At 37.4% G+C, this 15,389-nt stretch overlaps 1 protein-coding gene across 1 annotated transcript; it reads left to right on the top strand.

Annotated features, from left to right (window-relative positions):
* Positions 1 to 1,551: 1,551 nt before the first annotated feature.
* LOC134643553 (G-protein coupled receptor family C group 6 member A-like) lies at positions 1,552 to 9,816 on the top strand. Its single transcript, XM_063495980.1, has 8 exons — positions 1,552 to 1,600; positions 2,701 to 2,845; positions 2,935 to 3,101; positions 4,442 to 4,563; positions 5,033 to 5,782; positions 7,890 to 8,105; positions 8,472 to 8,598; positions 8,768 to 9,816. The coding sequence occupies exons 1-8, from the start codon at positions 1,552 to 1,554 to the stop codon at positions 9,814 to 9,816; spliced, it is 2,625 nt and encodes an 874-aa protein (XP_063352050.1).
* Positions 9,817 to 15,389: the final 5,573 nt, after the last annotated feature.

Genomic DNA, 15,389 nt, shown 5'->3' with positions numbered 1-15,389 from the left:
TGGGAGGGACAGTAGTTTTGAAAAGGTTTGAACTAATGAAACACGACAGTAATGTGGGAAAACAATAACACAGAGAAGGTGATAATACTGGGACGTCACTATATAGACTCTTTGTTTGTATGAATGGTTTAGATTTTTAACATTAGTTTGTGAACAGTATTGCTGATGGATATAAACAGCATGGCTACTTAGTTTGTGTAAGACGTAGCACAACTCCAACATTACGACAAGCAAACAGATTTAAATTGACAGTCTGTTATAATTCTGTTTTATTTTTAATACAGGGGTATCTGCTGGGTGTACATCAGGTGTTTTGATTGTCAGCGTTGTGCAAACATGTGTTGCGCTGTTTTCATATTGATGTGGTGATATGAAATACCTAATGGGAAAGTAAACCAAGTTGAAAATAAGTACAGCAATGCCTTTTAGAGATGATGAATAAACACATTCATAGATCTGAATATTAAGCTTTTATTAAGCTTTTTATGTTAAACTAAGCTTTACTTTAGAATTATCTACTCCTGAATCTGGTCTCTACATAGTTCAATGCATCATCTCTTAGTTGAAAGAAACCCATAAAGACTTTGCATCTGGTTGCATTAGTTTTTTCCAAGTTTCCTCATTTTCCTTCTTTACTTGTATAATTGGCACCGAGATATTTGTTTATATGAAAATAATTGTGATTTTGTTCTAGAGTCATGATATTGTCATAATTATCCAGATGTTCTAAGAAATGTGTAGTGAAACTAGTGTTCAGTTCACTGAATAGATCTATGGATGCGACTGTTTAACTTCCTCTTTACTGTGTGTCAGTTGCGTAATGTGGTTTCTTGTCTCATTAAAAAGAATACTTTGATTTCACAATTTTGAAAAGCAAATTATGACTTTTATCATTTCAAACAATATTATGATTTTCCATAATTCCCTGTGGCCACCTTGCCTCATTTTTTTTCTTTAAACCAAAGTTATTCTCATACGCTGTTGTACAATTCCACTCAAAGTCTTTCCCACTGAACGTCATATACAATGTGAACCTTTACTTAAATGCTTTCGGTTTTATGTATGGTGAGATTGTGTATAGGCTACTTAATAAAGAAAAAAAGTCTTGGATTATGTAGTATAAGTTTTACCATCAGAATCTTTATTTCCTAAATGTACATACAGTATCAAACATGTGCATTCAATGACTTTGTGATATTGCCCCAATTCTTTCTTTTTTTTTTTTACTACAGATGTATTTTTGTTGTTTTTAATGAAGTAGTTCTGTGTTTCTAAGAAATTTAGCATTGTTAAAAAAGCATTGCCCTCTAAAAAATAAAATAGCGCAGTAGCATTGTGAAGTAATAAAACAAAATTCAAATAAAGTACAAGTACCTCAAAACTACAGTTGAAGACAGAAGTAGAAGTCAACAAAGAGCAGTAAACTGAGGCTACAGTGACTAATCGTAAATGCAAGTAGGTAGGTGACACCTTTTTGCCATTTAGGAGTGTTAAACTATATGACATAATAATGCTGAGGAATTATTGTGTGAAACTTTTTAATGGGGCGGCATGGCGGAACAGTGGTTGGCATTGCTGTCTCACATCAAGAAAGTCCAGGGTTTGAATCCAGGCTGGGGCCTTTCTGTGTAAAAGTTGCATGTCATCCATGTGTTTGCATGGCTTCAATCCAGTGATATGTATGGGGGAAGATTAATTGGTGATTCTGAATTGGGCAAAGGCGTAATTGTGAGCATGAACAGTTGTCTACCTTTCTGGGTTAGAACTATGACAGCCTGGTGACCTGTACAGGTTCTACCCTGCCTCTTGCTCCATGTCAGCTGGGATGGGCTCTCGCTCAGGTGTCCCTGAAGAAAAGTGGAAGGCAATTGATGTGTAAGCACAAAATTATACATTCTCTAATTCAAACCAACAACAGCTGTCAAATGAATGTAGTTAAGTAAAGAAATTAAAAAAAAACATATGAATTTGACATTACTTTATATAACAAAGTTTTACTTGTAATAATATAATAAAAATCTCAAATGTTTTGTTGGGACAACAAAGTCAGAAAAGCAGCCAACAGACACCAGGCAGGGCATGTAAACAAGTAAGAAAACTCATGATTTGCAGACATACATGGCAGCTAATATGTCAGGAATTCGTGTCAGAGCCTTTTTGCTTCCTTTGACTGCTATAGAATTATTTTTAATCCTCCTGGGGAAATACCTGGTATTGTCTTGCTAAGTATCAGATGCATAATATGTCAGTATTATATAACAGTACAACTACTGATAATGCTTCGACTCAACTGTAACCAGAGTTGTCAAAGTAGATATATGTTGTGTAACAAAACTACAGCTGCTACAGTCCGAATAATTCATAAATCACTTGTTTTTTATAGCTCACAACTGTGAAACCTTTAAAAAATAATTACCAGGAAAAGTAAGTAAAGTAAATGGAAAGTAAAAGTACATCCCATTTCTCAGTGACATCGAACCCCGTGTGACCATAAAAACAAAAGAAAAGAAAAAAAATGAAAGAAATGATAGTATTTCAAGTTCAAGAACTTTAACCACACCTCTGTCTTTTGCAGGAATGCTGAAGAGATACACACAAATTATTTTTCAGAGCAAGTTTTTGAAGATTCACTGATTTACACTCATAAGAAGCACACAAGGAAGATGAAAAATTCTTTCAGCTTCTACATCTTTCTTGCAGTTTTATCACATCACTTTTCTGGTACAAAATGCTCCAATCAAGCCACAGCAGAAGGTGACATCATTATCGGAGGATTGTTCCCGATTCATGAAAGCGTTACTGTTACTGTGAATGATGATGGCCGTGAAAACCGGACATGTGACAGGTAATACACACACACATACACAACTGATCATTGTACACATTTTATTAGGGTGTATTTATATATATAATATATCTGATTGTGTTGTACAGGTTTAGCACAGCTCGTCTGGTCCACTCTCTGATAATGGTGCAGGCACTGGAGGAGATAAATCAGAAGCGAGAGTTGGGAAACCTCACCTTGGGATACCTCATACTTGACTCCTGTGGGGAAGTTACTACTGCCCTGATACAAACCCAGGCCTTCATGATGAGAAACAGTGAGTTCTCTCGGGGCTAGAAATCTGCCTCGTTATTTTAAAATCATTTTTGACACGGAATAGTTCTTACTAATTGAATTTTCTTTGGAGATCATCATGGGAACATAGCACATCAATGGATACTAAAATAGGCATTTGTGAACATTTTCTTAAAAGTTGTACATTAATATTTATATATGGTAACTGGTAGTTATGAGACTGTGCATTTCAGGTAATTTTACAGAATCAGCAGGAAGTAATGTAGTAGTGTAACGAATAACGAATAGTGTAGCAAATTACTTTCTCTGGCTTGTAATTAAGTGTTATTCTGAATTACTTCTAACAAAAGTAAAGATTAATACATTATTTGTGTGTGTAGTTTGTAACGTATTCTGTTAAGTTACTCAATGTGAATAATGTATTTGGAATACTTTGGTTTACTTGATATATTGTCATGCTTTTTAGCTTGTTAGCTGGCGTTAGCTGAGGTTAGTTCAGAGACCGCACACTATTAGACTTGATGGACAGCATTAACAACCTGGTAGCTGCAAATAATCATGTGCAGTTCTGAAAGCAATACCAACTAGATTTTTAAATCTTAATATAAAATTAGTAACAGTAGGGTGGACATTAGGTAAGACTGCACTTTTTGCAGTGATCTCATATAGAAAACAATGTCTGTATCAGTAAAATGTTTTCTTTCTGCAGGTTGTAATGCAGCCTGTAATCCAGCCTTCAGTAATAGTAATAAATCACACAGCAATGGTACATCAAAGATACTGAAGAGGCAAATATCCCAGGTAGCTACCACAACTATGACAAGGTAGTTGCAGTAGGGTAACGTTAGTTTTTAAAAAAGAACTTACTTCCAGGTGTTTCTTTAGGTTGGAGTCTTTTCATGCTGAGAGCAGCTTGGTTGCTGGCAGACAGAGTTTGCATTGAACTCTCAGATTTCATCCATCCCTTTCTTCTTTAAATGTGAAGTGGTGTTGGAATTTCCAAGTAAGAAATTCATTCCTGCCTGTGCACTGCTGGCTCTGTTGTGTTGGCTCTGGGTCCATTGTGTAACTGCCTCTTGTTGCGTGTTTTGTTTGGATTTCCGGCAATACGTGGAATTACCAAAATTAGAGAAGGGATAGCCTAATATTTGAAACAGGAAAAGAACGCCATGTAATCCATGTATTTCAACAAAGTAACTGTATTTTAATTATCACTTATTTGAGCAGCAACTGTAACTGAATACAATTACTCATATTTTGTATTTTAAATATCTAACACCGGTACATGTATTCCCTTACTCCTCAACACTGTGTGTGTATCAGTTTAAATGAAGGTAATAGTATCAGTTAATTCATTTGTAGGTAATAATCGCCAAGATTGTGCACAGCAATCCTCTCCACCTGTCCTGGTCGTCATTGGTGATTACTACTCAGAGTTATCCATAGGAGTTACAGGTCAGCTCCACCTGGAGTACATCCCTGAGGTATGACCGACTTCTGAGGTCTGTTATGTTACCTAACCCTAAATGTAAAATCTATTGTACAAACATTAGCAGCTAATATTTGGATGATACATTTTGCATTCATGGATATGATGAACAGCACCCCCCCCCCCCCCCCCCCCCCCCCCAAAAAAAACAAAACAAAACAAAAAACCAAGAATTGAAAATAGGTGAAACAGCCACACTTAGTCTAAAAATGACTGTAGCAGAAACTTTGTCTCTGTACTCCCCTAGCCGTAAGAAAAAACAAGATGTTTCTGCATTCAGCTAGCAAGTTGTAATATTACAGTGCTTCATAAAGTAGCTATGTTGCTAACTAAGACTTTAAACTTTAAAAAAACAGTTTTTTGTAGATACTTTATCACTTATGTTATACGCTTAAGATATATGTGTACAGACAGAATATGAAATGTTTGTTTCACTTCATAGTGTTTTGTGATATTTTCCACAGATAAGTTATGGTGCAACTTCTGGTTTCCTGAGTGATAAAACCCGTTTTCCAAGCTTTATGAGGACCGTACCACAAGATGATCACCAAACTCGTGCCATTGCCCAGATTCTTGATCATTACGGTTGGACTTGGATCGGTGTGGTAGCAACTGATGGTGAATACGGTCGCTATATAACTGAACGCCTCCAGCATCATGCAACCAAAAAAGGCATCTGCTTCGCCTTCACCTCTGTTCTTCCAGATGCTTTAAATGATGAATTGCATGAAGAGAGAATTAACTCTACAATCAAAAGCATCATAGATAATAGAAATGTTAGTGTTATTGTTTCCTTTGCCAAAGCTTACTATATGATAGATATTTTTGACAAACTTCTCAAATATCCTCAAGCCAGAGGGAAAGTTTGGTTGGCCAGTGATATTTGGTCACAGTCACCTGAAGTACTGAGTTCTCAGAACTACAAATTGAGTGACATAGGAACAATCTTTGGGATCACTCTTAAATCTGGAAACACAACCAAGTTTGAGCGATATCTCGATGACCTTGATGAAAATCCCAACCACCACGAGAACAACACATTTTTGTCTAATTTTTTAAAGGAGCATGGGACAAATTCATCAGAAGAGTTAAAGAAGTTGATATATCCATATGCTGTGTTCAGTATTGAGCTGGCAGTTAAAGCAATAGCTCAAGCTGTTAAAGACCTCTGTACTAACCGGGACTGTAAAAGACAGCCCTTACGGCCGTTGGAGGTAAAATCACAGAAACACAAAAACACGTAAACACATACAGCACAGCATATTAGAAAATCTTTCAATACTAAGAAACTATATTCACTATTTTCTATTAATACTGAAGCACATAAATGATCCACAGAGGCGTGTCAGGTCTCACAGAGGACCTGACTTACCCATTAGTATTGAAAACATCACCAATCTTCTAACTAAATATATTCTAAATATATAATTCTATAGGTGCTATAGACATGAAATTCTTACTAGATGTCAGTAACAACTCATCCGATCCAGACAGGCAAAGAAATCAAACCATAGATGTCCATAAATTAACTTATGTGTAATAATGGGAAATGACACAGGAATAAAGTATTGAACACGCTTATTGAGATTTATTTAATACTTCGTACAAAAGCCTTCGTCGGTGATGACAGCTTGTATGGAGTCTAGTTGCATGGATTGCTCAGGTGAGATTTTGGCCCATTCTTCCACACCAGTTAAATCCTGGAGGTTCAGTGAACTCTGAGCTTTAGTTCTTTCCATTGATTTTCAACTGGATTCAGGTCAGGTCATTTTAGCACCTTTTTTTTCCTGAAACCTCTGAGTGTACGTCAGTAATTATTTTCTCCAAACCATCAACTTGTCCCCATTTCAAGAGTGCTCAAAGAAGTACTGCTGTTAATGTTTATCCTTAAACATGATCAACTATTAATCGGCTATGTACCACAGGCCTTCAAACCGTTACTTAAAAAGTCATCACGTGACCCAGCTGCCTTAGCTAATTATAGGTCAATCTCCAGCCTTCCTTTTATTTCTTTAAAGAGTATTTGTAAAACAGCCAAAAGATCTTCTGCAGAGAAGTGGTTTGTTTGAAGAGTTTCAGACAGGTTTCAGAGCTCATCATAGTACAGAAACAGCTTTAGTGAAGGTTACAAATGATCTTCTTATGGCCTCTGACAGTAGAGCCATTTCTGTGATTGTTTTGCTACACCTCAGTGCAGCATCTGATACTGCTGTCCATAATATTTTATTGCAGCAATTGAAGCGTGCTGTAGATATTGAAGATGCTGCGCTGCAGTGGTTTGAATCATATCTTTCTAATCTAATAGAGTCCATTATGTTCATCTAAATGGAGAGTCCTCTTCACACACTAAGCTTAATTATGGAGTTCCACAGGGCTCCATGCTAGGACCAATTTTGTTTACATTATACATGCTTCTCTTAGACAGTATCATTAGAAGGCATAGCATACGTTTTCACTGCTATGCAGATGACACCCAACTTTATCTATCCACGAAGCCAGATAACACACACCAATTAGTTAAACTGCAGGAATGCCAGGAAAGACATGAGGACCTAAATGAGCTCTCATTTTCTGCTTCTAAATTCAGATAAAACTGAGGTTATTGTACTCGGCTATAAAAAAGAAATAGCATAGAAATATCGTACCTAACCAGATGCTTACTCTGGATGGCATTACCTTGGCCACCAGTAACACTGTGAGGATTCTTTGAGTCATTTTTGACCACGATATTACATTCAATGTGAATATTAAACAAATATGTAGGACTGCTTTCTTCCATTTCTACAATATCGCTAAAATTAGAAATATCCAGTTTCAGACTGAAGCTGAAAAACTAGTTTATGCATTTATTGCTTCTAGGTAGGATTTCCAAACAAACTACCTGAAAAGTCTTTAGTTGATCCAAAATGCTACAGCAAGAGTACTGACAGGAATAGAAGGAGAGACCATATTTCTGTCTTTCTATATATATGTTAAATCCAGAACTGAATTCACATTCTTGAATAATCAGGTCGCATCTTATCGTAATGACTTTATAGTACTGTAGCCCCCGATTAGAGCACTAGATTTTATTTCTTTGCGCGTGTTGATTGGATGAGTTGTTACATCTGGTGAGAATTTCATGTAAATAGCACCTTTAGAAATATATTTAATTTGTAAACTGGTGACATGTTCAATACTTATTTTACCCACTGTATATTTTTGTGTATATCTATTGTACTAGATATTGAACAAGTGGCCAGAAACACAATCCTCGATAAATGTTAATTTTTCTAACCGCTACAGGTAAATTATTTTTAATTAGTGTTTTCAACACTTCAGCTACGAAGAGCCTTACGGAAGGCAACGTTCCACATGGAGGGAAAAAGTTATTCATTTGATCACCATGGTGACCTCAACTCTGGATATGATATCATCCTGTGGAAGCAGACTCAAGATTCTCTAGATGTGAACAACATTTTAGCCTATTACAGTATAGAACACCAGAACCTGACTTTCACCTCACAGGAAACACAACAGGCTCTTCAGAGACACATAGTAAGTGTTTACCTTCCACAGGCAAGTTATTTTATTCTGTAACTCTTTTATTGCACTATTCTTTTATCATTGGTACTGGGTTCTATTATAATTTGTGTTTATGGCTAAATAGCAAATATTGATATGCTAACATGCTAACTTAAGAGTTTGCACATAGTAAAAACTGCCATCATTGATACTTTAGTCTCTTTTTTTGTTGATTATGTATATGTTAGTGTGTAAAAACATGCAAAACCTTGTGTCTAAGAACAGATGGTATATGCCACACTGATTTAAAAATAAAAGGGTGGGGGTGGGGTGGGGTATGATTTCATATGGTCAGTAAATAAAACTGACGGCCATGATGGTGATTCTTTCCTCTCTAAGGGAAATGTGACTTCCAGGTGCACAGACAGCTGTAGGCCTGGCTACAGGAAGACTTCAGTTACAGGCCAGCCTGGTTGCTGCTATCAGTGTGAACCCTGTGCTGAGAACCAATATTCCAACACCACCGGTGTGTATTACAAAAAAAAAAACCTAACTCCATTTGTGTTACTTAACTGCAAAATATTATGAAAACAAGTGTTTTGAAATGCTTATATTACACAGTCTGTTGCATTGACAGCTCAAGGAATTTGAATCCAAGTTAAATATTCTAATGACCTTTTGTCCTCTGTTTCCAGATTCTGAGACATGCCATCCTTGCAAAGAAAACTATTACTCCAAAAACACCAGTTCAGTGTGTTTACCCAGAAAAATTGATTTTCTGAAATGGGGTGATGTATATCTTATTGTGCTGCTGTCTTTTACTTCTTTGGGAGCAGTGCTTACCATTGTTGTTGGGATCATCTTCCTTGCACACTGGAATACCCCTGTTGTGCGCTCATCTGTAGGCCCAATCAGCATCATTCTCCTCCTCTCCCTTATGATCACATTTACTAGTGTTATATTATTTGGTGGTCAACCCAATAGCTATCAGTGCCAAGCACGGCAGGTGGTGTTTGGCTTGAGTTTTACCTTGTGTGTCTCCTGCATCATGGTCAAGTCCTTTAAGATCGTCTTAGCCTTTGAGTTTGACCCGGTCATTCAAAGTGTGCTGAAGAAGCTCTACAAGCCTTACCTCATTATTGCAGTCTGCATGGCAGTTCAAGTGGTTATTGTTATAATGTGGCTTGTACACGGTCCTCCATACATTGACTCAGAGATCACACAGGACAACATGAAACTGATATTTTGTAATGAGAAACTAATTCCTGCGTTTGGAGCCATGCTAGTCTATATTGGCCTTTTGGCTCTCATCTGCTTTGGTGTTGCCTATAAAGGACGAAAGTTGCCTGACAGTTACAATGATGCAAAGTTCATCACTTTTGCAATGCTCATTTACTTCATCTCCTGGATCATGTTTGGCCCAGTCTACGTCAATGTCACAGGCAAGTACCTTCCAGCAGTGGAGATGATCGTTATCCTCATCTCATGCTACGGCATCTTGTTTTGTCAATTTTTCACAAAGTGCTACATTATTCTGTGTAAAAAGGAAGCCAACACAGAGAAAGCGTTCCGTTGCAATATTAGGAATTATTCCCTGGATCACAAAGGCAGTGAGGATGAGCTGTCATCCAACAGAGTTGAAAACCCTACTTTATCTGCATCAGTTGAGTCACAGGATAAATGGAATTCAGTCACACCGCCCTGTGTTTCCTCAAACTCTCTCTTTCCAGTCTCAAACTCATAGAATAATGTCCTTGAAAACAACCTGAAATCCACTAAGAAGACCCTACAGAGATACAATAACTTGCCACCATCACTAATCAAATGATTCACAATAGTTAAAAACAATTGGAGTGTAAAGGGGACTAAATATTAGAGTCCATGCAAAGTTGTTTATCAAGTTGTTGAACATCTTTATCGCCATCTTGTGCCAGTACAGAATGTGACATCACCAGGTTGGTTGGTTGGTTGCAGCTAATAGACTTACATTAATTTATGTTAGCTAACTAGTGACAGAACCAATAGTTTCGTGAAAATTAAGGAGACTAAAACTGAAAAACAGTCTAAGGGGATCACTTTTGTTCTGCCCCTGGCTGCAGCAGGCAGTTTTATGTAAAAAAAAAAAGAAAAAAGAAGAAAAAATAGAAAGAAAGAAAGAAAATCCATCTGTTAGCTGTAATGTTCAGGTTTTTAAAACACGTAATAATTGAAAACATCCATCAGCATCTCCATAGGAAAAAAATTCCTTCTTCTCCACTTACATTTGATTTTCCTGACTTTTAATATGAAATAATCCACTTAGTGAGATGATGTGAGAGAAAAAAAGATCTCCAAAACTAACTGCATTTCTTCCTCAGAGACTCCTTTTTTCTTTTCTTTTTCTTTTTTTTTTTTGTTGTTGCAAGGATTCCCGACCATGTTTCAGTAAGAAATTTGGTCATTTTTGTTTTGTGATGCACATGTAGTAAACTGTTTGAATGTCCTTGATGTAAGAGACCATTATTATAATGTGTAATGTCTCATCAATTGATTCTGCTGCTTGTACACCTGGCCCAAGGAGGAATACTCCATGTCTGACTCCAGTTTGTCGTTCTCTTGAGCTACCAGGAAATTTAACTCAAACAGCCTCTCCTGCACACTGCCCTCATTTATAAAGTGCTTTACAAGCCTGAACATGATGGCTAACAGGTGGATTTTACCGTTTCAGTGCAGGTAGCCAAACAACGAGGAACCACTTACTGCTTAAGTGTCAGAGAGTAAAAGTGGACAAAGTGGACAGTATATCCTTGGCTTTTTTTTTAACATAACGACTCACTGTGGCAGCCTGATCAGTACAAAAATGATCTCCTTTACAATGCTTTTTATTTTTAGTTTCCTTATTTTTCACTGAGTCACTGGTTCGTTCACTAGTTAGCTAACCTTAACTAATGTAAGTCTATTAGCAGCAACCAACCCAATGACGTCATGTTATGTATTTGGACAAAATGGCATTAAAGATGTTCTCAAAACTTTAATTTAAACAGTTATTCCTTAAATCCAGCTTCGTGCGACTCCAGAACATCAACATGCTAGCAGCTGAGTTAACATAGTTGCTGTTGATTTCATGTTGTTAGTCTGGACAGATTTTGTCAATATGATGACTTCACACATTTATTAAATTAGTGTAGCCACATTCATTCAATTAGATGATGGCCTTTTAGTGGCCAGTATTCACATAATAATTGACTAGTCGGGGGTTAAAGGTGAAAAGAGTACAGTACAGTAAAAGATCATTTTTAAAAAGATGTTTTTCTTTTTTTAACTAAAACATCTGAAATATTGAAAGCATCTTTCTGCATTTGTGTAATTCATATTTATTGGTGGTGACTTTCAACATTATGACCTTCAATATTTACCATCACAGATTTGTTACATATTTTAACTGAATTTGATCATGTCTTCTTCTGTTATATTTTTGTAAATGCATCTGAAGGTTAAGAGACTCTCTAAGAACTAAACTCACTTCATTAGCTGCAAAGTGCTAATACTTGGTCTAGTTGTACTAGACCAGGGGTCTCAAACTTGTGGCCTGGGTGCCACTTGTGGCCCACTTCTCCCTAATTACAATTTTTTCTAGGAAGGATTTGTTTGTTGTTGAGTGGAATGTTAAAATAAGTTCTTTAAGTTATTTGTAAAGAAAACAATTTTCACTCGTAGTCAAAAACTAATGCATACATTTGTGTTTGCATTTTTATTTTGTTAAATACAAACAAAATTATAGCAGAAGTGTTTCCACGTATCTGGCCAGAAAGAGAGTACCAGTTTGTTTATTTAGTAGTTCAATGAAAGGCTTCAGTTATGAAGAGTGAAAAAAATTACATTCACATTAGCTGTTTTGTCTTGTTATTCAATATTTGAAATTTAAAACAAAAAAAACAAACAAAACGCTACATTTTCAGAAATATTTGTGGGTGTTTTCTCATGTGTTTGTTTGTTTTTTGTATTACTTGACCATGTCTTCATGCCTAAATGCCTAGAGTTGGTGCCATATGATTGGCAAATTAGATATTTGTGTTAACCAGCAACTGGCCTTATAAAGTGGCCAGTTAATGTATGTATGTTAGAATAACTTTCTGTTACCTGTTACTTATATTCAGGTCACAATAAGACTTTGAAAACCAATAGTAACTCAGTTACAGGTGAACCAGTTATATAATACATGCACATTGTTTCATAGTTTGAATAAAGTAGGAATTATCTGTTTGAATCTGGGTGTAGGTTTTACTTGACACTTTTTAAGGTACACCTTCTTACTTGGTTGGACCCCCTTATGGCTTGAGAACTGCCTCCAGTCCTCATGGCATAGATTCAACAATAATGTCATACAGTTGCTGCAGATTTGTCAGCTGATGTGAACCTCCTGTTCAACCACATCCCAACGATGTTTTACTGGTGACTTTGGAGGCCAGTGCACCTAACATCTGTAAGTGTAGTTCTCTTCTGTAGCTCAGACATTTGACTCATCCAAAGAAGTGCCTAACTGTCATAAACAACAAACCTGAGCTGATCCATCAAAGAGTTGCTATAATGTGCTCTTTGCAACATTTTCTTTTTAATCTGATCAGTGACTGGTCAGTGCTGTACTTTATGATATTTGAACAAGAATCGGCATGACATCAGCCATAGCGGAGCGAATGTGGATTGTTCCACATTTGAAACATCACATGAGATTTGTTGTCGCGGTTTGTAGGACAGAGCATTTCAAACCAATGTCACGGGCCCCCTATCTGATGTGCCAGTGGTCAAATTAACGAATCCAATGCAATTAGTCATTCAATTTACTGTGAGATTCTGTGGCTGCTCTGAGTGTGCCCCTCTTTCCCTGTCTCCCTCTCTCTATTTTCTCTAGTTTTCCATTATGGGATTTTCTGTTTATCTGTTGTGGTCTTGACTGTTCATTTCTGCATCCCATGTCTTACTGTGTGTGTGTGTGTTTCTTGTCTCAGGGCGAATGTGTGCACACAGAGAGGTAAGTGTTGTCAGTGTGTATACACCAACATCGGTCTGCTTGTGTATGTGTGTGCGGTGACTGTTCATGCCTCACTGTGGGACGCGTTGATTAGTGCTCACTGCGGCTCAGCTCCCAGCTGTCCTTGCGGCTGGTCGCTGATTGAAACCAATCAGGCTTGCGATGGCCCCATCGCAGTGACCCCCAACCCCTCCCACCCCCGGCCTAATCACCTGCTGATTGGCCCACGCAGGGCCCCCTCCCGTTGGCACGAAAGGTTAATTTGACCGGCGGATGAAGGCTCCAGGAGGGAATAGGAACGTGCGCTGGGTGATATTGCATGGATATAGCCCACCTGTCAATCACAGCCACTTAAAGAGGAGCAGCAAGGGAAACACTGACAACTAGGGAGGAAGCAAGAAGCAGAAAGGAAAGGAAAGAAGGAGCGGCGATGTTGGCGTAGAAGAGCATCTAGTGATTAGCAGATGAAGTTCAGACTGAAACAATAAAGAGGAAGACAACAAGATACAGTTGAGTGCTCTGTAAGAAACTAGAAATGTGATTCAAACTAGAGTTTTTAGGTGAACTTTCATCTCCACTGCATCTTGTTTAAATTCTGCTCTGATATTTCTATATTTCTGCGTTCTTTTTGCGCAGGTGACATGATTAATCACTTTTACACAAATGGCTCAAATATTGTATAGTCTGTGATAAGTATTTTGAAAGAGTGCATATAAAATAACTATTTGAGATTAAATATCTATAGTATGTCTGAAAGAGTCACCAAATGACTATAATATTAATCTTCTTTCCTTAAACTCATCAGAGTCAATACACCTAAATATTTTGATATTCAGTCAGACTTGTTTTATAATTCGACAACCCTATCTTAATACATATACATAAGCATACTGAGGCACTCTGACAAAAACAGGTTGGCCTGCCTTCTAAGTTAGTTATTTTTTTATTTATTTTTTTTTTTACAGTCAGTATATTGCATGCACTCTTCATTGGAAATATTGTAGTGAATAAGTCTTTCCAGAGGGTGGCGGTGTTGTATTCATTCTGGATACTCACATCCTGTCTAATAAATAATCTATTAGTGCTTTATGGCCATCTTCTTTATGTTGATGCTTTTAGGTCTGTTTCCCCCTATTACAATACATTTGCATTATGCTCTCTCACATAACTCTCTGTCTGCCTGTATGTGTGTCTATGTAAGTGTGTGTGATTATAAGTTTCTAGCATGATAGTTTATTCTTAACCTTTGCAGCTCAGCAAAAAGTTAATTCCAAAACTTCCAGCTCCATCTCATGTGCTTTTTTAACAGCAACTTGAGCTTCTGGATTTGTCATCAGGGGTAATTAGAATAAAAGGTCTAAATCAATCACTAATAAGTCAACCGGGAGTTTGAATTGAAATTTTTTGTCAAAATGCTCATCGGACTTCTTTTCTGCAGAACACCACGGATTTTCAATTTTAAGTTTATTAAAATAATTTGACACTTTGCACTAAATAAGATTACTGTTAAAAGTCTTGTGTAGTCAACAAAGTAATGATAAAGAAACCAAACCAAAGACCCTTCCTTTCACCGTTAACACTTTAACGTTACACACCTTCCCCCACACTGGTCTTACTCTCCTTTGCCATGTCAGTGCATAGATCTCTGCTTGCTCTCTCTGTCAGTGTGTGTGTGTGTGTGTGTGTGTGTGTGTGTGTGGCAGGTTCTTCTCCCTCCTAGTCTCTGGTGGGCAGAATAATGTTGCCAGATTACCATATCATTACCATATCATTTCCATGTCATTATCACTCTGCTGCCTGTGATATGTTTCTGTGTGTGTGCGTGCACATGTGTGTGTGTGCATGCATCTGAACTTTGCATCAGATCTTCAACTGTTTCTCTCTCTGAGGCACGCAAACACTCATGTTCTCACATACACACACGCGCGCGCACACACACACACACACACACACAGAGGAAACACGCATGCACACAGCCTCCCACAGGAATACACACATCCCCCTGACATGCTCCCTCTGTTTTTCACTGTCACAGACTCTATCTCTCTATCTACGTCCCACACCCATGTAAGCGCATCATAATTCTTGATAATCTGCCATTCATAATGCTTGTTTACATGTTTGTTTGCATTAATCTAAATTCCAATTAAAGTCAACCTGTTGGTGGGACAGCCACAATAGCTAACATTTGTTTTTGAGAAAAACGCGGCTCTCTTGGTGGTTTGTTAAAACTATTTTAAAAACATTTTGTTTTTCTCGCAGAGGAGTGATACAGCACTGGACTACCCGTGATCGTGTCTTTAAGGAAC

Source organism: Pelmatolapia mariae, linkage group LG15 (genome assembly GCF_036321145.2).
Source record: "Pelmatolapia mariae isolate MD_Pm_ZW linkage group LG15, Pm_UMD_F_2, whole genome shotgun sequence".
NCBI lineage: Eukaryota > Metazoa > Chordata > Actinopteri > Cichliformes > Cichlidae > Pelmatolapia > Pelmatolapia mariae.
The sequence above is the reverse complement of the archived record's forward strand: the minus strand, read 5'-3'. Positions and strand labels throughout refer to the sequence as shown.